Source organism: Megalopta genalis, chromosome 8, assembly GCF_051020955.1.
Source record: "Megalopta genalis isolate 19385.01 chromosome 8, iyMegGena1_principal, whole genome shotgun sequence".
Classification (NCBI taxonomy): Eukaryota; Metazoa; Arthropoda; class Insecta; order Hymenoptera; family Halictidae; genus Megalopta; species Megalopta genalis.
The window spans coordinates 12,667,734-12,691,371 of NC_135020.1; the positions used below are offsets into that span (position 1 = coordinate 12,667,734).

Here is a 23,638-nt window from a genome sequence, read left to right on the forward strand (position 1 = left end):
GCTCGAAACGTACGGCTGTTTGCTTTTCATCGGGCGATAAGTTACGGGGCGCAGCGATAAAGGCCCCGATAATGCCGAAGATAACACCGCCTGATATCCGTTCCGAGTGTGCAACAGAACTTTCTACAATTTTAATCACGGACGGATCGGCCGGACACGCGTCTAACCGAGAACATTACACGCGATTTATCGTCGGATACGTATACACCGATATACCAGCAGGGTTTAGGCAAAAATTGATCCGTTCGACGCGACAAAATCGTACCGAGAGAATCTTTGCAGCCGCGGTGACCCACTTCGCATGCACGCATCTTGAAATAAATCCGGCAGAAGCGAACTGGAAATTAAAAAAGAGAATAACGATCGCTCGCGACCGGTGCGATGCCGTTCGAAAAGGAGAACGGAAACGTGGACGCCGATCGGAAACCTCGGGTAAGGGGTGGGGGTGAGGGGGGGGGGGGGGAGCCGATCCTCTCCGCGAGCAACTACAAATTCGTCTTGGATCAAGGTGACTCGAGCGAAAAACACGAACGCAAGATAGATTGCCATGAATTATTCATGAACTACGGACAGTTACACGATCATTTTTCATATTCCAAGTATTTACTTATGCGCGCCGTACTTCGCGTTTGAAAGATGTATGAAGATGAATCGTTTGATCAGGGTCTAAGCCGGCTGACAAAGAAACCTTTGCAGTGGTTATTATTAATACAGGCTTGTGTTAACGATTATGTTGCTCTCCCTCTCTCTCCCTAGCTCTCTCTCTCTCTCTCTCTCTCTCTCTCTCTAGCTCTAAGTCTCGCACTCTCTCTCTCTCTCTCGCTCTCTAAGGCTCTCTCACACTCTCTCTCTCTCTCATTCTCTGGCTTTCTCATTCTCTCTCTCCCTCTCTCTCTCTCTCTCTCTCTTGCTCTCTGACTCTCTTGCTCTCTGACTCTCTCGCTCTCTCTCTCTCGTCCTCTGGCTCTCTCGCACTCTCTCTCTCTCTCTCATTCTCTGGCTCTCTCGTTCTCTGGCTTTCTCATTCTCTCTCTCCCCCTCTCTGTCTCTCTCTCTCGTTCTAATAGCTCTCATAGTAATATATATATATATGAGAAAGACTCAAAGATAAAAAGAGAGAGAGAAAGAGAGAATGAGAGCTATATATATACATATATATATTACTATGAGATATATTAGAACGAGAGAGAGAGCGAGAGAGCCAGAGAATGAGAGAGAGAGAGAGTGCGAGAGAGCCAGAGGACGAGAGAGAGAGCGAGAGAGTCAGAGAGCAAGAGAGAGAGAGAGAGAGAGAGAGAGAGGGAGATAGATATATATATATAGCTCTCATTCTCTCTCTCTCTCTCTCTCTCTCTCTCATTTTCTATCATTATTCATTCTCTCATATTCTCTCTCTCCCTCTCTCTATCTATCATTCTCTCCCCCTCTCTCTCTCTCCATCTATCTATCATCCTCTCTATCTCTCTCCCTTGCCGTCACAACCCCCCCCCCTCTCCCATCCGAGTTTCTCATCGCTCAAGACTCATTAAGGCACCTTAGGGTTTTGTCGAGGCTCATCCAAAACGAAATGTTTGTTCACGGCAGGCATTCAGGGTCGCGCGATCGCTCTTCCTACATTCTCTCTTGCGATATCCAGACTCGAACGGCTTTGTTTCGCGCGCGCAGCGTCCTCGACGTGTAAAAATAACTCGATAGTTTTAATGTAAACGTTGCAATATACAGCCAGCGCGCACGAGAGAACCCGCGGGCCCTCTCCTGTGCTCGTAAAGCCATAATTGGGGACGCGGTGAATTTGACTTTCGCACGAACGAAAATCCCGACCGAAATAAACGCCCGCGCGCGCGGATCTAATTGCGCCCCGGCTTTTCCCGAGCCCCGGGGGCTTTAAGCGGTCGTTATTTATCGGGCAAATGTAAATCCGCGTTTATACGCTGCTGCCGCCGCCGCAGCGAAACCGGCGAACGGTCAGCCGGCTCTCCCGCGATTTCCGCGGAACGCGTCGGTGTGTCGCGCGGCCAGCCGAAAAGACAATTCCGGGCTGAATCGAGAAAGGTGGAGTCTGTTCGTAGAGGCGAGTACAATATCTTTACTGTTTGATCATCGATGCGTGACTATAGTGAACTTACTGTTCGAGCGCAGAAACAATTCAGCGTTTCTAAATAAAGACAGGAAAGGCCCCGGACCGCGGGGGGCGTAACCATAACTGTTTAGAAGATACGAGGGGACCCGTCGATTTTCTTTCGGGGTTCCAAAGTCATTCGCGTGCTGTCTAATAGATTTTTGTAACGGAAAGTGCCTGGTACATTTTTAAACTAATTTCCAATGTTTACAGTTTGAACTTTTGCATCGACGAACGATCTCGTTCTTGGATTTCTTATGTATCAATTTTTTCGGACAATTTTTTAACGCGCTTTTTTTAATCAAATGGCGACTTTTTTTATCAGAGATCGTGTAAATAGATTATAATTTTAGTCGATGTGGAACCAACTTCCGTCATCCGAGAGGTTTACTAGTGCCTTGACACTAGATTTATGGAGCACGAAAAACAGCTGTTTTATATTAGTTTATAAAAATAACAATAAGATATTTATTCTGATTTTTAGCAAGTGTTATTGTAACGTTTGCCGCATGTAACATATAAATTGTATAAATGTATCTTTACTATATGGATAATTGTAAATTAAAAACGTCATTTGAAAGCCAGAAAGTTTGTCTGCAAATATTGTTTAACACTAGATTTACGGAACCCGTCAAAATGACGTTTAATTACACGGCAAGCTTGTTGTGACCTCTGTTCCGTTTAGCCCGTGTTACAGCTACATATTCACATTTTTTTTTTTAGTAACAAATAATATTTCGATAGATTCTTTTATGATCTGCGAATTATTACAAATTTATTTATATAAAAGAATGTCATATTTTAGATTGTATGTCGTTAATCACTGACGCGGTCCGAACGGGAACTATGTATAGTGTCAGTCACCGGTGACTGGCATGGCGTTTAACGTGCTAACATTAGTTTCACGAGCTTAAATCAGCTGTTAAAGTTGCTGCAAGTAAATACCTATTCTACAACACTAGTATGTGTTCAATGCTTATGTAAATATTAATTTCCGACACATACTTCTACGACACCGTTTTTAAAATTAGAGTCGAAGGTTTACATTACAATAATTATCTGCAAAGATAACTGTAAAGACGTTCCTGTGTAAATGATACACGAAAGACTAATTAACGCATCAACTTCTAAAAAATGATTTGTATGAAAAATTATACCGGCAGCACTTGTCGGAAGTTAAATTTTTAGAAGAAATCGTTTGAAAATCATTCATGGATGTGACAGAATTAAAAATATGAATTCTTAACACGTCGGTTTGCTACTTTCAGCGACAGACGCAGTCGAACGCGAAACGAACGGCTGAAAAGTAGTACATATTTACGATTCGAGAAAATAGCTATGTACCGGCAGATCGAATATCGTTGCACAATTTTGAAAAGAAAGAAACGCTCGCGCAATCGCGAGTACATAATCGCGCGAGCTCGTTGTACCGCCGGGACACAGTTTCGCAAATCTCGAGGAAAACCGAGCGACGAATTAGGAAATATTCTGTTCCGCGGGATCCGCTCTCGTTCCCCGGTTAAATTGGAAGATTTAGAGCCGTTCTAGAATAGTCGTGTTCCGGGAAAGGATGGTCTAAACGAGCCCTCGAATCGTGTTTAAACGGCTGGTAAAAATTTACGATCGCCGGTCGCGTCGATCTCAATTCGTACCGAGAACTTTCCCAATTGAGCCAATTAGTCAATTGCGATAATTAACGCGGTACACGAGATACGAGACCCGGCTGGAATTCCGTACCGTTCCCCTCCCGAGAGAACGTTTTTCGAGGCTCTCACCATTTCTTCCTGCCGCTAATAATTCACCAAAAAAAGAAACACTCATTCAATTTGTACTTAGTCAAGAACAAAAAAGCGTCGGTACGACCGCAGCTTCTAATTTTAGAATTTATGCAAATGTACGAAACACGTGACAATTCTTTTTACTGTATTTTCATTTGGAAAAGTACGCGAACGTCGATGTGCGAAATGACATTAAAAAACGTTATTTTATATAGCGCACTTTAAACAATGAGACACGGCACAGGAAAACGATATTAATATTAATTATTATTACGATATTAATTTAATTTATAAGACCAACAGCATCGACAAAATCGTAACTTAACAGCACAAAGTTACCGAATCAATTTCTAACGACAGACATATTTATACGTTCGTTCCTGTTGATAATTACAATGAACTGTTTGGCTCGGGACAGGGGGTGGAACTCGGGGAAAAAACGTGTACACTGCGTTACGTTCAATATAATGAAATTTTATTTTTCATCGTATTTCATTCAAAAATAAAATTATTCGTAAAAAAAGATTTCTCCGCTCTGGTCGGTAGACAATATATATATATATATATAACATATACATATATGTGTAAATATATATATATATTTATATATATTTAAATATATATATGTATATATATATAATATTACATTATAATAGTAATATTTATCATCTCATGTATAGGGTTATACATAACTCTATATATGCGGTGCTCATCCACGTGTCGTCATCACCGTACCGCTACATATATACGTATATACATACATATATATATATATAATATTATATATACATATATATATATTTATATGTGTATATACACATACTCTAATGGGGTTTTCGCTTACTGACTAAATCACATTGTGGTTTTCATTTACTTTCATACGTTTTTGTGCCGCCGCTTTTCTCGCTCGCTTCCTAAACTGGCATTTAATCTCTCGCCCTCGGTCACTTTTATATTATTCTCGCATCTTATCCGCTACAAAGATCCGCGATTTTCAAAATAACACTCGGCGATCGTCCGATTCTCGCGCGCGATTGTTTTCTACCATTCCTCGCGATAAACCGAGAACAACGAGACAAACGTAAATAAAATAGAGAGTAACCGGCAAAACGCGAACGAGTGTGATCCTCGGATCCGCCGACGATGCGGTTCTATTACACGGTAAAAAAGGCACGCCGTATGTGTGATGGCTGATTCGCGAGGCGAAGCTGCCTCGATTCCTAAATTTCTCGGTCAACTTTCTCCCGGTTCCATCACGAAAAACATGTTATCAAATCGACAAGTAGGAGTCTCCCACTCTACAAAGAACGCCGCCGGAGTTTCCAAACGAAAACAAAAACAAAAACGATTCTGTCACAGAGCTCCTTTAGTCCCGATAGAAGAGTTAGAGCTTCTTTAGAACCCGAAATGGTACCCTGCTTTCTAGAATTAGGCGACACGGAACCTGTGCAAAGGTTCAATGCAAACATTTGCTAAAAATACTTTTCGAGTATACAGATCAAGGCTGCAGAATCCACGAACGTTCAAAATGTGTCGAAGAAACTTCGTATTTCTCGCAGAAAATTTTGCTCGCGTTGTAGAAGTCCGGAAGGTATCACTCGAGGGTTGAAACTCTGAAAATACGCGGCGCCTTTCGTCGAGGTCGGCGCGATGAACTTGTTAACCGGGTGGCTTTCTTCGATCGGAGACTCCAATGTCTAGGCACTTTTCAAGGGAAGTCGAACAAATTCGATTTCTGTCGCGATCGATGCGAGCTCGATCGCGGTCTTCGCAGACTTTGCTTGGAACAAACACGAATAAATAAGACAGGGATCGAATGAAACTGTTGACTATCGCAAAACCACAAAGTTAATTCATCCAACGTTTAACTGATTTCCTTTCTCTTTTAACCCCTTGACGTACTTTGACGAGTCCGACTCGTTATGAAAATTTCTAATAACTTATTGAATATATATGTTATTCTGTGTCCATTAAAATTTGAATAAAATTCTAATCTCTTATCATCAATATTTAAGCATTCAAGTAAATTTAGGCACACACACACACAATAAGCATCAATTTTCTTTCCCTTCTATGAAATTATGGTAATCGAAAAATTTCTAATCGCAGTAACTGCGAAGAAATTGGTATGTCAAGGGGTTAATTCGACCGTGCGCGTTAAGACGATCGATAGTAAAAATTAAGAATAGTTTTTTTTAGACAGATTTTTCTGTCCACAATATCTTCAAGATATTTGTTTGCCGCAACGAACAACTTTTTTGTTCAAGTTCCTTTCACTGTCGAGAAAATAGAGGGCAACTTATTCGCACACAGAAAGACGTACGGAACAGAAGTATCATTTTTGTATAGCGGAACAAACAGTAACGAAATTACAGTTGCGTCAAGATTATGTCAAGGTTACCGTTAACTGATAATCGTAGCAGTTTCACTCGACCGCTGGATTAAATACGAAAACGTGGTCGCTAAAAAGCGGCCGCTCGAGTTAACTTCCCCGGTTAACAGGTTTTTCGCGCTAAAACAAAGCGCGGCAGGAGAAAACGAAGAGCACGCTTACCTTAAGGGAAATAAATTACACGGTTACAATTGTCGAATCGTGTGTGCCGAGAGTCGCGCGCGAACATGGGGTTCTTTTTTTTAAAAAAAAAAAAAAAAAAAAAAAAAGAAAAAGTAGAAGAAGAAAACACGGAGCTCAGAATCTCTGACAACGGGAGAAACAGAGAAAACTAGAGAGAGGGAGAGAAGCACCCCGAATCGCGACGTGGATACGCGAAAGGGTACTCTCGCAGGTCGTCTATGTCTGAAAAATAGAAGTTTCTTTTTTCCTTCCGGAAAAATTGCAATCTCCCGGTGGCGAGTCTTCGCCCATTGTACTATTATTAAATACTCTAACTGCGATAGAACAAGGGGGAGCACGACGGTGTAGCAAAATATGATTCTCGTTTTATCCGTTCGCGGAACGAATAATCCTCCTGACGAGTACGGCAATGTCTCCATAACTGACGCTCAGATTGCGCAGAAAAATGGACAAATTTGGGAAGCGCAGATACGGATTATTCGAGCCTTGCGATTCGTTTTTTATAGGTACGAATTGGCAACAATTATAAGAACGATCCGCAAGACTCGAATAATCGTGTCTCCACTTCCCAAATTGTCCATTTTTCTGGACGATCTGCGCGACAATTAGGGAGACGTTACTGTCCATAGTTTCCTCGGCCCGTGTATTCGAGAGAAGTGCACGAAAACACGCTCGTGCGAAACCCGGCTATCGCTCCGAAGACTATGCGCGGCGCGTTATCGGTTGTGCACGCTGAATTCTGAATTCTCGAGCCTTTCGAAAGGGTTACGTAACGCGGAGAAACAACATTGTGCCGCATTCGAAACGACTCCGACGCGGAAAGATCCGTCGGCGTCGAGCGAAACCGGATGAAGAAAAATGAAGAAGAAGAAAAAAACGATGAAACGAATCACGATTGCTTGATTATTGCTCGTTTATACTGTACGTCGCGCGGAAAGCTTATTGCTGATCGCCGTAAAGATTCTCGTGATCTTCGCCATTGTACAGGCTGACCGTGTTACGGCGCTTACGAGGGAGAACACTAGTAGCGTTCTCCTCGCAGCGATTGCTCGCGTGATGGCACAACGGTAACGCTGCGCGGTTCGGAAACTGCGGAAAACTCCGGGAGCGTTCCGCAACGTTCCCTGTTTTTCTTTTTGTCCACGCTGAAAATCGTTCGTCGTGCGCTCGCCTCCTTTTAACACTGGAACCACCGACCGTGATTACAAATTGCAATTCCCCCGAACGTCTCTAAATCGTTACAATCATTGGAACTGTGATCGAAGGGTTCGGAAGCCAGCGCAAGTCCCACGAGTACCGAGACAAAAGCGTTTCAACCGCTTAGCCGTGGGCGACTTGTGTACACAAAGGAAACCGGTAATCTTACAGTCCCACGATTCGGGTTAAATATATATATATATATAATAGTGTTCATAAATTTGGCGGATTTGAAAATAATTCTGGAGCAACTGGCCGAATGAAACTGCACGGGAAATCGAACTTTAAAGATAGAACGACGCAGCTGAGCGGTGAAACGCGTAGAAGAATATATTTCTGAACGGATAACTTTGCCAACCGATGGCTTCATGAATAAAAAATCGGACTCGACTCTGGCTAAAGAAGCTCGCCCAATGATTTCTAAATACTACGAATCAATTGTTCCGCGACTGTCGGTGGTGCGCCGATGTTAAAACGCAGCATGGAGTCGCGCACGTGGTAACACAACCTGGTGCACTTGTGTACGTATGTATGTATGTATGTATGCATTCATGTATGTGTGTATGTGTGTGTGTGTACGCGTACATTTTATGCGTAGCCGCGCGCGGTACGCGACGCGCATAAGTTACGAGGGCGTACTTGGACAAGACTAGATGCACATATGACAAAACGAAAACGTTCGACGACGCCCCGGGCGGGGACGTCGAGGAACCGAGAAGGACGCGACTCGTTACACACCAGTCTCCAGCTTAAAATCTAAAAAAAAGGAAAGATTCGGGGCTTCCCCGTGTGCCGAGAGAATGGCCGCGGCTCGGACGCGGTCTCGCCGACACGCTCGAAACAGCTTTCTCAACTAGAAAATTATTACAACAACGGTTCGACGATGTGGCGCCGCGCGTCCGAACCCGGCAAGATGGTATTTGACGTCGTCGGTGACTTCAACGCCGGCAACATTGCGCTCCTAAACGTCTAATCCTATTTGTACAGCCTTAAAAACAATGGTAGTAGTTCTGTTGGAACCTGTTAAACGGACAACTTCGACGACGCTCGATGCTCGATCGCGAGCACGATCGACCCTCTGCACTCGACGTTATCATCGCGATATTTAAAAAAAAGAAAACCCGGAACGTTTCGAAGTCCCGGGAAAGAGTACGCACGTGGCGCGTACGATTCAATTTTTTGCAGCGTTTAATGATAAAAAAGAAACAAGAAAATCGGTCACGCGCGAACGTTGTCTCGAGTGCAAACGGTGAGAAACGGATAAAAGCGGCGCGGATAAAATGTGTGTAAGTGTTTCGATCGAAAAAGTGATATATATATATAATAAGTCTGTCCGAGTGAACATGAGAGAAAAAGAAACATTGGCCCGAAGTACGAACGAGGAGCCGGCAGGTTCGTCCTCCCCGGTTAACAGGTTATAAAAGCGGGTGTTAAACGATCGCGATCAAGAATATCGTTCGGCCGAATGGTGTCGAGAGGAGTCCAGTAACAAGTCCGTGTAGACAAATCGAAACGGGTAAAAGAGCCTCGGAGTCGACAAACGTGTGTGTAATTGTATATTCTGCGGACGCGTGTCTCAAAATATGTAAAATCTTTTACAGCACCGTGTGGCTATATCTAACAAATCAGCGTGAACTCGCCCTTGATCCACGCGTTCGCACCAAAGATTCTTCTGATCGGAGAAAGCACATATGTTTCCTTGCCCGCCGTGTACAAACGGCGTCGTTATTCTCTCCCGAGCAAACGAAGAGAGAAACGGTTCCTTAGTCTATTAAATCGGTTACTCTTCGCGTGAATACGGGTATTACAGCGCTATTATGTACATCGTACCGAGTCCTCGATAGAAAGAAGCTGTTCTCAGGTTTTGATTGAACGACAAAGACGCGAAAAACGTTGTTACAAAGAGCGGCGGCGGCGGCGACGCCGCCGGGTCGCCGGAGTATAAAAAAAGTTTTCCCAATCGTTTCCCGATTGCGGATTGCCACGAAATCCCGGACCAACCGAGGATCGTTCTCGATCGCTCGAAATTGTAAAACTTTCTAAGAAAGGGGAAGAAAGAAAGAAAGAAAGAAAACAGAAAAGTATGAGGGGGTGGGGCGGGGGGAGAGAATACAATGAAGAAATCGAATCGGAAGATACCGCGACGAGAGACGGCTCTGTGCAAAGTTCATCTTGATCGCCGAACGTGCTCGCGCGTACTTGTGTGTGTTCCGATAGCAAACAACGATACGAGAGCGATCACGCAACAATCTCCGCGGGGGATCGATTACAACGGGCGCGATGGTATTATTTTTCGAGCGAGGCGATACCGGAAAACAGAGGAGAAAAAGAAAGATAACGCGGAACGAAGAATTTCTAGGCTCACAGAGATTCGAATCTCCCGCCGTTACTCGCGGTTCTCCAAAATGGCCGCCGCGCACCGCGAAGTCCCTCTCTCTTCGCCCGGCAGGTCCCACCCACTCTCTCTCTTTTTCTCCATCTCCTCTCTTTCTCTCTCTCTCCCTCTCTCTCTCTCTCTCTGCCTTTCTCCCTCGTCTCCTCGTCACCCACACTCCTCCTCCTCCTCCTCCTCCGATCTCTTGTGTTCTTCTGGTCGCACACAGTTCTTCCACTTATCGCGTCGCCGCCCCCTTAGGCGTGTACGCAATGAGTTTCACGTGCGTACGGAGCCGTAGCTCGACCAGCCAGCCCCAGCTACGAACGACGCGGCCGATAATTAATCCTCGTCGTGGTCTCCCCGTGTTCCCTCTAAGCACACCAAGGCACTCCCGGTTTCCTCTCACATCGTTGCATATCACCGTGTGTTCCTCTTCGTCCAGAGATGATGAAATGGAGCGGGGGGGTTATGAAGACGAAAGCACGAAACAGTGCGAATTGTGAACGAGTCCGGGGGGATTCTCCCCGGATCGTCGAGGCGACGGCTACCGGTGGTCCTCGTCGGAAAAAAAAGGCATAGTTAACCACGTCCGACGGAAGTCACACAACCAACTCCCACCAAACGGAACGTACACACGTCAGAGAGAGTCTAGTCCCCGTGTCCCCGGGACTCAGAACTGACCGGGCACGGCCATAATCTGGCAGCCGGACTGCACGTGCGCCAACACCTGCTCCTTCAGCCGGCACACGTGGTCCTTCAACCTGTGAACCACGGCGCTGAGCTCGCTGTTCTCCCCCTTGAGCAGCTTGACCTTGTCCTCCAGCCTGGAGATGCGCTCGAGTTTGCGCCTGCGACACTTGGACGCAGCCACGCGGTTCCTCTGGCGCTTCCTCTCGAGCTTTATCCTCTCCTGGTTCTCCATATCGATCGGCGACATCGGCGGCGAACTCGACACGCTCGGCACCGTCTGCGGCTCGTCCTTGATCTGCACCAGGCTCTGGCTGACGGACGATTCGGTGCTCTGCACGCTGCTCGGCGGTTCCAGGGTGGTGTAGGTCGCCCCATAGATGCTGCCCGGCTCCTGAGAGCTGTCCGAATGGTGGAGCTCGTTCAATGCCACCTCGAAGCCGCGGACGTACTGTTCCTGCGCCTCGGTGACCACCTTCGGGAACAGGATCTGCGTGGGCGTCGGTAAGTTCGTCACCAAGTTGTCCTGCTGGGCGATGATCAGCTTCTCCAGTTCCGGGGAGCCCAGCTTCAGCATGTTTAGATCGGGAGAGCTGAGAATAGGCGTCAAGTTGTTCAGCGCCGACGGCAGGGGCCCTAGCCGCGGCTTCTTCGCCTGCGGCCCCTGTCGCTGGCACAGGTTCAGGTCCAGCGTGAGATTACGCTTCAGCTGGCCCATGTTGTTCTCGCGATTCACGACGCCGTAAACGCCCGTGTCCTCGTAGAACGTCTGCTCCATCGTCAAACTTCGCACCATCGATGCAGCAGAAAGTGAAATATGCCCGCCAATCAAAAGTGGTTATGTCAGCAGCGCGCTGGCCTCGCGGATGGAGAATTGACAACACCACTGGCTGCGTCGAACGTCTCTCAGCCACGCGTACCCGTCGCTGCAACGACGATCGGTTCTGTTCGATAATCGATCGGGTCTCTGTTCACGGCGTGCGGTGCGGAGACCACAGCCGCGACAGAATCGCAAACAGTTTCGGCCAAGCGACGATGACACGAGGACCGAGCTGGGTCAACTGTCAACACAACAATGACTCACGAGACGCAATCCGACGAACGTGAGGTTCTGCGCGTGTGCACCTCTTTAGAACAGCCCGTGATCGTATGTCCGACACGAATGTCACTCGCGGCTGCACCGTACGAGCTCTCGACAACTTGTGAACACCCAACTAAACGTACAGCCTTATATCCCGTGACTCACGTCTCCTAAAAATAGCACGGTCGTCACCGAGCAGCCACGGAATTGGTCGACAGTGGCGTCACGGCCGCTCCACCATTGGCGAAACAATCGGCACTACTAGGAAATGGCTGGCGCATGCGCTCTGTCGCCCACTGATTCTCGTGGAGGGAGAGTTTAAACACCGGTACACGCGTTAACGCTGCGGACAACTTTTACTCGTTCGAATATCCTTGTTTAAGGAAGAATTGCCTGTATCGTAACGGTCCCCTAACACGTGTCTTATCAATTTCTTTACCATTGATGAATACGAATCGCCATGGAAAGATATAAATCGAACGACAACATAGGAACACACGGACGAAAAGCTTGCGGATCTCGTACCCGCACGTTGGATCCATCGTGTTTTCTACTCTGTCACGCTTGCTGGTTCTTTTTTGAATTTACTATTCTACACCCACTCGTGGCGATGTTTTTACGTATCGGTAACGCCCAATGCGAGCCCGACACGTTTCACGTTACCCTGTTTTAGGAACACCGATGTTCATCAACTGATTTAGCACACAGAGAAAACTCCCTTATCAGAATTTCATCTGAATAAATTATATATATTGTGATAACAATGAGAATTGCGGTTCTTTGTACAATTTTATATTTTCAATTTATTCTTTAAGATTTATTAGTTTATTAAAAATATTTTAGAAATGCTAATAATTCTTAAAATAAGTTAGGACATTGATCAATATTTTAACAAACACTCAAGTCTCGCGATCTCTGTTTCAATAAATGACATTTAGTGTAAGAAAGCAATTAGTTCGCATGTCAGAGATTCTACTGTGTCCTTCTTGCATAACAATCCATAACGTTAAAAATTATTATCAACATTAATTTGCTTTCATCGGAAGCCTGAAACGCGAGATGTAGTCTCTTAATTATAATTAATGATACTGACTTTCAATTCCATAGCACAGCTGAAATTATACCAGCGTGGTACCCAGTGCACTGATACTCAATTACATAAACACGTAGGAATGAGATGCAGTTCAGTACAGAAATCACGATTGTTTCACACTATGTGCGTTGTGTTCACCGTTTCGGTAAAATTCTTACTTTCGCGTGCATACAAACTTTCGCTGATCGAATTATTCGAGCCTTGCGCCTGATTTCTATAATTGTTGACAATCAGCGACTATAAAAACAAGCCGCGAGGCTTGAATAATCGTAGCTCCTCTTTCTAAATTATCCATTTTTATTTACAAGTTGAAGGACAATTGGGGAGAATTTACTATAGCATGTTTATTAATCATAGAACTTCTTTGCTCGTATTAATTTCCCAAAATCTTTTTGTAACGAACAACTGACCGGTTGCATCACATTGCAAATGTGTTTGCGGGTTTTTCCATTTCTGTAAACAATTTTCAAGAAAATGTATTTAAATGGAATGTTATTTACTGCCCTAATTATTAGTATGATTAAGTGAAAACTAAAACATATGCTTGAATTATTATTATACAGCTGAAATCTGTTGATAAACGTGCTGAATGAATCAATGCATGTGCGAGTATATAAAAGGATTTAAAGATTTTAAAACATGTTAAATGTTTTATATTTATTTCTTGCAACATTAGATAAGGGTACAATAAAAAAGTACAATTCCAAGAATACTACCAGAGAGGAAGCCAAATTATCGAAGCTACGACTACGTCGAGACAAGCCGATCTTCTGTAAATCATGAACAGTGGCTGGTCTAATAAAAATGTGCGCAATATAATGGAAGCAGAACGATTCAAATGTGAATGTATTATACGAAATGTCCGACCGATGAAAATATTATAAATTCTATTCGATTCAATCAATTCAACAAACTTCTTGTTTCATACGTATTGATAACTATTTACATTACTCCGGTTGGAAATCCGAAAGTATCTCCAAAAAAATACGTTTGTTACTTTAAATTATTCATGTTTCAAATTGCAGCGATTGTCGTACATTTTTATTATCAGTTCCTTCGTAACTTTCTGAAATAAGAATCAATTTCGGATTAATATAATATTGTATAATTAAGTTTGAATATTTTTTATACTATTTTCTTAAACTCTTACGATCTCAAACTCGGTTCCTGGAAATTTGTCGGAGCTCGCTTCCGTTGTGGTCGACCTAAATTGTGATTACTATTGGCACTAGCGTTACTGCTTTCTGAATCACTCGAATTTCCTCCACGTAAAGATGTTTGGTGGTTACTGTAAACAAAAATACTATCATGATCACATACACTATTAGTACCATTACAAGAACTCCACGATCAAATTGTTAGACTTTCTACAAAACCTTTATGTATAAAAATATTTAATTTTCAGACATAAAAGCCAACTATTATTTCAACATTTTGACTAAGAGATTCCTTTAAAACAAAATTAATATGCTTACAATGACTGGTCGAAATCGTGCATCTCCTCTGGAGAAGGTGTCCTCGATTTAACATCGGACTCATTCAACTTCTGTAACACGACTTTAGCGGTACTCGGATCTTTACTCGGAGTTTTACTCCTCTTATTTGTCTGGGTACTCAGTTTTTTGAACGATGTCGCAGCATCGTTGAGATCGACTGAACCCCTCAAAGATACAGTCTTTCCTCTTGTCATCCGTTTTGTGGAATCTAATTTTTCCTTGAATGGAGTTAAGTCTTTATTATCGTAATCATTATTCATTAGTAAAGGCAAGTTCACCGTGGAATGATTGAACACAGTTTCATCTATACTACTGTTTGAAATAGACGGCAATGGACAGATTTGAGATATTTTTCGAAGCGTAGTCGTTATTTCTGGTTCTGGTTCGACCGGTACTACTGGTTTCAATGCGGATTCTTCTAAAACGGGAAATTTTAAATCGTTCATGTCGAACTGCATATCACGCGGATGCCGAACATACATCAATGTAAAATCATCCTCCTCTTCCTCTTCCTCTAGAGAGTAACCTCGCCTTTGTGTAACAAAATTAACCAAATTCGGAGTCGATTTACTATCAGGTTTATATTCATCCTGATTAGTAACTTTTGGTGTAGACAAAGTGAACGTATTACAAACGGAATCGTCATTTACATTTTGTAAAGTATTAATGCTATCATTTTCAGTATTTCCTTGTTCAACAGAATCGGAGAGACTATTCCATTTACTTTCTTGTTCGCTTAAACGTGACTTTGATTCTTTCATAGGCTTTTCATCGTCTGAATCATCGCTTGTTTCTGCTACTATTGAAGATCTAGACGTACTATTGTCAATAGAAACATTTATATTATCATCAGTCTTCTTCTCGTTATTTATAATACAAGGCACAGTTTGGAAATTGTTGAATAACCAACTTGGTCCTTCGAGAGGATCATCGATATTTGTTGGAGAATGTTGCAAAGTTTTAGAGTTTTCTTTCTTTTGTTCATTTTTTGCACCTGATTCATTATCAACTTGTGCATCATTGTTTTCGACGGTCTGTTCGTTAGAATTTTCTGATGTATCAGATGGGGGTGTTTCTGGTACTGTAACACTAGTTTGAGAATCATCTTGATTCATTTCATCACTATTTTCTGCATTGATAGTCCAATCATCGTTTCTAGATTCTGTTAACTAAAAAAACAAACAAATCTTAACGAAATCGTCCAAAGTTTTCATGTCAGATAAAAGAATTAATAAAAAAAACACGAACCAATCGAATGTTAATACTTTGGGAATTTTGAAGAAATTTTGAAACGTCATTGAGTTTTACTGTAGGGCTTCCCACATATTCCAAATTCCCGATACTGCGAGTACTATTATTTCCAGAAAGTCTATTTGACTTCGATCTTGATCGCTTGCCTGATATTCTTCCAGAATGTCTGCTTCTTCTTTTACTCAACCTTCGTTCATTTTCTTCTGTAAATGGGATAAATTTTATGTAAAAAATTTACTACTTTACTATGTAATATTAATGCTACATACCACCACTACTTCTTGGTGAACTAACAGTCACTCTCTCTGGCATTCCACATGGACGTCCATTACTAGCCTATACAATAATTTAATTACTAAAATCTTGTAATTTACGTTTAAATTTTTTCAAAAATACATACGTATCTACGCTGTCTCACGGTAATGGATACAGGAGATCTCAGACTGTTTGTCTCTTGATTTCTTGGAGGTGTAACTACTTCTGGTATTACACTTAAGTTTGAAGCGTTATTAATATCTTGCATATTTACTCTACTCAAATTAATGGTAGGTTTTGTAATGGTGTGCCCGCTCACCATAGGCTTTACCACTCCTTTGGTTGGTGATTTTGTCGACATTCTCCTATATGAATCTCTTCCTGAAATAATTTTGCTCACTTAATAATAACATTAATATTATAACAACATTAAGTATGAGCTCTGAGAAATCTTACTTCCAGCTGGACTGTAAGATCTTCGTAAATTTGTATTTGCAGATGCTGTAAATTCTTGACATGTTGAGATTGTATTAGTCAAGTAAATCGTCATTGTTACTAACGTGTTAAGCATTTCTTTAGCATCCTTTAAAATATTTAATATCAGACTCTGAAATATATAAGAGCATGTTACATATTAACATTGCATTTATCTATGTTCATATGTATATATATATTGTACTTACATCTCGTTTATTACAAGCTGAACCTAAATCTTGTATCTCTCCGAGTAAAGCAACATTTTGTGAAAACAGTAACTTGGTCTCTTGTTTTTCTTTAGACAATGCTTTCGCTAATGAATTGTTATTAGTCTTTAATTTTTCACATACTGTAATAAAGAATAGATTATATCGTTAACTTTAAATTTTATGAGCAAGTACAAATCTTGTAACTATAAAAACTTACAGGGTACATATGATTTATATTTAAGATAATTTCTCAGATATTGTGGCCTTTTTTGGATATCTACCACCCTTTTTACTTTCCGATGTGTCTTTCGTATTTGAGGCATTTTCCATTTATTATTTAACCTAAAAGAGAACAATATTCATTTATATTTCTAACTTTTGTTAGAAGTGAAGATTAATTTTCGACATTTATATAATAAATCATTGTTGTTCTCGTTATTTAATATATATATATATATATATTTAATGAAATAAAAAAGCATTGTGAAATTCAAAGACAAGAAATAAAATCATATAGCAAGAAAATTGTATAAAATGCAGTTATTACAAAGATAACAAAAATGTAAAAATTCGATGCATACCTTTGAATACGACTAGACCTTCCTTTGATATTGTATTTTCAAGGTATGTTGTTAAAACCCTATCTTTATCGTTCTTAGCTTAACAACATTTACTTTTTATATACCACTTTTTAATATCGCACAACTGCACAATTTATTTTATACCGAAAGGAACAGTACAATTCCGCCATTGCAAAAGCTGAACTTCACTGATCTTCACAACACATAACGGCGGTTTATAGTCACTGATTACAATTACAGTGTATTACTGTCCCCATAATAAGTTAGAAAAAAATATGCAACTGCAACACAAAAAATATATCAATGCAATACTGTTCAGGAAATTTTTATAACATTTTTCATGAAAACTACCTATTAAACTTCTTCAAATGCAGTTCAATAAAATATAAAAGTATATTCATTTACTCTTCTGAATAATATAAGTGTTTTATTTTAATATGTTCTTTAAGACGATAATTTATTTGTTTATTAACAGCTATAATAAAATGTATAACAATTTCTTCATTAAAATACGTATGTTAAGTATTTTCATCAGAGAATTTCCTCTCTGCCTTTAAGAAAGTTTTAAAATGCATTCAACATATTAAACATATTCTAAAATTTCGTAAAAACGTCATTATTTTAAAAAAATTCAGATTAAATTTAATACCATTGAAACAAATTGATAGATTGCAATAGAATATATTTGTTTATTGTGCATATGTATTTATTTTCATTCGCAGTCTCTCTTAGATTAGAAACGATTAAAAGATCGATTTCCTCGTTGATTCCCGCCACGAAGGATTCGTTTTATGTATACAAAAATGAAACTACCATTTTTCATGATTTTCTACTTCTCTAAGCAAACACTCGTATGTACGCATCCCACAGCCTCCCAGCATCCCGACCACTTCACAACTTTCTTTCAGAAAAGTAGGAGTAGGAGAATTATCCATCACAAATGCGATTGGATGATGCCAATGGATTTCCATTGGAACCTCATTTGTGAGGTCTCCTCTCCACCACTTGGAGCAGATTCCGAGCAGAATCCCTGACACTATTGGTCACATTAGACACCAATGGTCACACTGGTTTTGAGTGGAAATTTCAAGAACAGTCGGCCGCCCGAGAGCTGTTTGCAATCGGAAAATGAGGAGTTCTAAAAATCATTCGAAGTAACTTTTTTCTTAACGCAAATGCAATTTGACTTTGTTTATGACAGGCAACGCATTTTTGGAAACTGCTTTAACAACTTGCGAAAATATTTATCGTATAAAAGCGGCAACACTGTCTCCATTACATAGATAGAGTGTCAAGGCTACCTAATTTCATGATATGTACATCCAAAATTTTAACTAGAGTTTCGCCTCTAGTATTTTGCTTGCTTAGGCGAAAACATCGCTGGAAAGTAACACCTGCATAATCTGTCCACGTCAGTATACATGAGTTCTGTAACATAACCTAAAATTTCTGATCCGGTATACAGTCTTGCCAATGATCGAGCACCCGCTTCTATGTCAGTTTTCGTGTACGTACGTCCTCAATTGTAAACAAGGTATATTAAAAATTTGTTTACGCTTCATTGTTTTCTTAATCTGAATTCCAATACAGTAATAACGAGTATAAAAACATACAGATCGTCTGTTCGGCCACTACGTTTTGATATATAACTGTGTGTGTGTATTCATTGTTCATAGAATAATTTTGCAAAATGAATTGGACTTTGTGGCTATTTATAATCGGATCCTTCGGCTGTAATTATGTACACGCTCAGGTTCAAAGGATCCCACCAGGTGTGTCTCCTCAACATTATCAACAAGTGAGTTTTACTTTTTGAATCATTAAACATATGGTTACTATTTATGAAATCATCATTCGAATGTTTTCTATCCTTTTTATATAATATTTTTCCTTAATTATTTAATTGATGAATTAATATGCATTTTATTTATGTTTCAGCCTGTTCAACAAGTACATCAAATGCCACAACAACAACAACAACAGGTAATTTCATGTATCAATTCAGAAGATTATAATCTTCTTATAATAATACTTTAACAATTATTTAATCAACAAATGTATTTTATATATGATATACCACATTATATTTTTTAATCTTATAATTATAAAATCTACATTATATTAATGCCCTTAAATTTCTATAGTATCAGCAACCTCAGGGACAGATGCCTATGCATCAGGTTCCTGTTCAACAAGTACCTGTGCAACAACATATGCCAACTCATCAAGTACCCATTCAACAAGGACATCATGATCATCCACAGCAAATACTTAATGCTGCCAACATAGCTCATGAAAAAGCGTATGTTCATATGACTTTAATATATTGTGGTATTAAATATTTATAGCTTTTAGTTGCGTCAAAATTCTGTTCTTTTATACAGCCATATCCAAGAGCATATGGAAGTTCCAATAGATACTAGTAAAATGACAGACCAAGAACTGCAGTTCCATTATTTTAATATGCACGATGCTGATAATAATAATAAGTTAGATGGTTGTGAACTTATTAAGTCTTTGATTCATTGGCATGGTATGTATTTACTTACCCACAATTCATTAAAATACAAATTAGTACTGTGGCAATTATATATGTGTGCATTGTAATTTTGTATTTAGAACAAGGTAAGGAAGCAGGAGGAACTAATCCTCAAGAAAGACTGTTTAAAGATGAAGAACTGGTAACATTGATAGACCCAATACTTTCTACGGATGATAACAACAACGATGGGTATATTGATTATCCTGAATTCATACAAGCACAGCAAAATGCAGCAGCTACAGGCCGGCAGTAATTGCAGACAAACAGTGTGACATTAAATGGAATTAAAACGTATTTTTACTCCATCTTGAACAAACGTACTGTTACATTTGTAAACGTGTCATACTTTCCACCTGTTACAGTATAAGTAATGGTATGGACTATTACTTGTTATAGAAATGCAATTATTTTTATTTTCTTCATTTCTTTTTTCAAATAAAAATAATTATAAATTAATGATTACTTTTATAGTTATATACATTTTCTCTTTCATACTATAGAATCAAATTTATTTTCTAACATTTCAACTGCTATTTTCTCCGACATACATTATTTATGTCTGGAAAAATAGTACTGTAATATTTATAAGAAAAATAATTGTAAAGATAGTTAATTAAGCCAACACTTGTAATTAATGTCTGGCACGTTAATATTCATCTGTTAAACATTAAAGATAATTGATTTTTACATGATGCAGATTTTTTAATAGTAATCAACTACTTTTGTGATACGAAACTTGTAATAATTAATAAAATTATAGTTTAATTGTTCATAAAATTATATATTTTTAAAACAGTCTTTTAAAATAATTTATAACTTAAAAAGTTTGAATAAATTATTATTTTTATTTGTGCGAACAATAATTGATGTATGCAATTGCAGTATTATAAATATTTTATAAATTTTCATAGCGTCCACACATCATACATCACTTAAATAAACATAAATACAGCTATTCATACAAAATCATATGATCATTTAAAGTGAGACTTGTAATACAATATTTATACCATCTCAAGCTAGGAAGTATCCGATAGTACTTGGTATAAAAATTCAAATAACAAATATAAATTTTTGAGAATCATAAACAGGGATATATATTCTATCGTTGCAAAAATGATATATAAATATAGTAATTTTTACGAATTGTTTTCCTTACGTGAGGTCATAAAAATTATACATGCATTCGTATTCTATTAAGTGATTTAAACATTGATTATTGACTATTTGTATTGTCAATGTTTTAGTTCAATATTTAAGAGTTTAAAATACGACAATACAGAAAAGTAAATAATTCAAACAAAAATGGATTTTATAAAACATTTTTAATATTTTTTTCTGAATATATAAATTTAACAGAATATATAAATTTTATATTACATTCATAATTTTTTTACAATTATGCTTACATAACATGTATTGTACATAGATCAACACTTTTACTAGATACCAAATTGATATCTTGATATCAATTGTAAGTCAAATGTCAAATTTATTAAATACTAAAATTGTTTAGTTAAATCAAAATATACTCACTTAAAGATACATTCCATTAACTAAATAGTCCGCATCGTGAGCATACGGTCCATGACGCTTTCCACGTCTACGAACTACTCGTAAACGGCATACTATTAATATAGCTGTGATAGCTGTTATCGTAAGTCCTAGTGCTAATGATATAATAGCCCCTCTAGGTCTTAAAATTTCAACCCCGATTACTTGTTTCAGATGTTCTACCATTAGAACGTCTTTTCCATGCTCTTTGTTAGAATCTTTAATCACTATTAAATTTTTGTGTTCTGTACAGAAAAAATGCATGAGTAAAAGAAATATAGTGAAACTTCTAGCAGATGTTAATGTAATTATGCACCTTTAGGTTCCGTTGCCTGAATATGATTATGTTTTGGAGTTTCTTTTCTTAATACATTTTCTTTACTATTACTGTGATCAACTTCTTTCTCATAAGTAAGGTGTTTCTTTCCTTGCTGATCGATTTTCTTAACTTCTTTAGTTTTTATTGGCATGTCTGTTTGCTCGTGTGATACCTAAAATAATATTGCATCTGTATTACTGGAAATATCTGATACAACGAAAATGAACTTACATCACAAGGAGGTGTGGTTGTTATAACGATATTCCTCTCTGCTTCAATTATCTGCTTTTGTTGTACATTGGGTGATGGAGATGGAGAAGGAAAAACTTGAGTATTTTGCCATGAATCTCTATTCGGTGATACGAAATGCGATGTGTACGGGTGCCTTACATCTAACAAGGCGGTACTAAAAAGATGTATAATATATAATTATATAAAAAATTTGACGAAATTTCTACCCATTTCTACAGTATCATGATGTCTTACTTATCAGCTTCTTTTTCGCCTATAACACCTGCTCCTTTATGATTAAAAATATGCGGCTGATTTTCTATAAAACGATAAATCTATAATGTATTGCTATGTGGTTAATAATGTAGTTGTTTATACTTACGTTCGTATGAATTTATATTATTTTGTTCATGAAAAGAATTAACAGGATTATACATGTCTTTATTTTGTTCATATAGAGCTTGATAATCCAATTGATATCCTGGAGCTCCATACACTTTACGTAGGGGAGCTACTTCTAGCTGTTGTGGTGGATATAAAAGAGGTTGTTGCTGTGGTATTATTGGATGAGCTATATTAGATAGGTCCCATGATTTACGATTAACTTCTGGAACATGAGCATATAGTGGTGCAAGAGACTTGTGTGGCTCCACTATTGGTTGATATTTTATGATATCAATAGGCATAAGTGGTTGTTGTGGTTGAGGTCGTTGTATTATAGGTGGAGATATAGTTGGTTTCTCTGTAGGACATATGAGAGCTGGTGCTTCATCAGATCCATCTGGACATTGTGGAATGCCATCACACACATTGTATACTGCGATGCAATCTCCAGATGTTCGACATTCATATTGATTGCGACTGCAAGCTTTTGCATAAAATAATATGTTACTATCTCTTTCTATTTATTATTAGATCATTTTTCAATTAACAAATACCTGGCTTAATAGGTGGTTGTGTAGTCAATGATAGCTTTGGTGCCACGGTTGCAATTAATTTTATGGAAGGTTCGGTATAGGAATACTCGACTGGTGCTGATTCTGCTAGATTTCTGTTCGTACGAAATTTATTTGTTAATTATTATTAATATTTATTTGTTAACAATTTGGTAATTATTACTTACCTAAGAGATTTCAGCTCATGCTCTTGTTGAGAAATTCGAATTTCCTCTTCCAATTGTGCACTGTTTTGCGTGTTGTATTTAGTACGTACTGCACTACTATAATTTGCATGACTTGTAAATTTACATTTAAAATCATGTAATGGCCCACATTGAAAAAGATAACAAGTTCCAGGTTTCTAAATTATATATAAACAGCTTATTATTAATTGAATGTATATAAGTAAAAAAATTATTATTTCTTTATTTGTTTATTATATTATTTAAATGATTACATATAGAGGAATGTATGAAAAAAATGGTGTCGTACGATATTTATATGAGGTAATTATATAAAACATTAAATAGAAAATATGAGATTGTATGTATACCTTTTCTTCGAAAATAAATACATCGCAGTCCACAGTATCACAGCAAAACTTTAAACAATCTTCTTTTGAATCAACCTCTGTCCCATTTAAATACTTAGCACCCCTATCACAAGATTCATACGTTCGAATTATTTTATCTCCGTGTATATCGAAGCTGTCGAGACACATTGGATAATTGTTTCTAACACTAATTCGTTTCTCATTTTTCTTCGTTAACGTTTCACCAGTCACACAGTAAAATATTGTAATAAAATGGAAAAGGATTCGCACAACTTCGTAAAACATCATCCTCACAACTTACGGTAAAAGCGCGCATGCTTGTCGG

At 39.1% G+C, this 23,638-nt stretch overlaps 4 protein-coding genes across 7 annotated transcripts; 1 reads left to right on the plus strand and 3 right to left on the minus strand.

The window, feature by feature from the left end:
* Window positions 1–4,350: 4,350 nt before the first annotated feature.
* Window positions 4,351–11,952, minus strand: Jra (Jun-related antigen). Its single transcript, XM_033465215.2, has one exon. It carries the CDS (start codon window positions 11,527–11,529, stop codon window positions 10,717–10,719), a length of 813 nt encoding a protein of 270 aa, XP_033321106.2. The 5' UTR covers window positions 11,530–11,952; the 3' UTR covers window positions 4,351–10,716.
* Window positions 11,953–13,549: 1,597 nt separating this feature from the next.
* LOC117217541 (uncharacterized) lies at window positions 13,550–18,055 on the minus strand. Of its 2 annotated transcripts, none has more exons than XM_033465213.2 (11): window positions 17,990–18,055; window positions 17,177–17,457; window positions 16,813–16,937; window positions 16,593–16,735; window positions 16,366–16,516; window positions 16,055–16,290; window positions 15,924–15,990; window positions 15,652–15,857; window positions 14,383–15,572; window positions 14,058–14,195; window positions 13,550–13,973 (listed from the first exon to the last, which is right to left on the minus strand). In XM_033465213.2, the coding sequence occupies exons 3-11, from the start codon at window positions 16,916–16,918 to the stop codon at window positions 13,955–13,957; spliced, it is 2,256 nt and encodes a 751-aa protein (XP_033321104.2). In that variant the 5' UTR covers window positions 16,919–16,937; window positions 17,177–17,457; window positions 17,990–18,055; the 3' UTR covers window positions 13,550–13,954. The 2 variants fall into 2 exon arrangements, with proteins under 2 accessions (XP_033321104.2, XP_033321105.2); XM_033465214.2 differs by having other exon boundaries at window positions 17,826–18,027.
* A 474-nt stretch (window positions 18,056–18,529) lies between these two features.
* LOC117217543 (lymphotoxin beta receptor inhibitor) lies at window positions 18,530–20,405 on the plus strand. Of its 3 annotated transcripts, none has more exons than XM_033465217.2 (6): window positions 18,530–18,683; window positions 18,853–18,974; window positions 19,115–19,159; window positions 19,321–19,478; window positions 19,561–19,709; window positions 19,796–20,405. In XM_033465217.2, the coding sequence occupies exons 2-6, from the start codon at window positions 18,867–18,869 to the stop codon at window positions 19,969–19,971; spliced, it is 636 nt and encodes a 211-aa protein (XP_033321108.1). In that variant the 5' UTR covers window positions 18,530–18,683; window positions 18,853–18,866; the 3' UTR covers window positions 19,972–20,405. The 3 variants fall into 3 exon arrangements, with proteins under 3 accessions (XP_033321108.1, XP_033321109.1, XP_033321107.1); XM_033465218.2 differs by having other exon boundaries at window positions 18,551–18,710; window positions 19,115–19,154; window positions 19,319–19,478; XM_033465216.2 differs by having other exon boundaries at window positions 18,554–18,710.
* Window positions 20,406–21,024: 619 nt separating this feature from the next.
* LOC117217604 (uncharacterized) lies at window positions 21,025–23,633 on the minus strand. Its single transcript, XM_033465323.2, has 8 exons — window positions 23,314–23,633; window positions 22,946–23,121; window positions 22,761–22,873; window positions 22,205–22,690; window positions 22,078–22,141; window positions 21,823–21,997; window positions 21,589–21,763; window positions 21,025–21,517 (listed from the first exon to the last, which is right to left on the minus strand). Exons 1-8 carry the CDS (start codon window positions 23,599–23,601, stop codon window positions 21,255–21,257), a joined length of 1,740 nt encoding a protein of 579 aa, XP_033321214.2. The 5' UTR covers window positions 23,602–23,633; the 3' UTR covers window positions 21,025–21,254.
* Window positions 23,634–23,638: the final 5 nt, after the last annotated feature.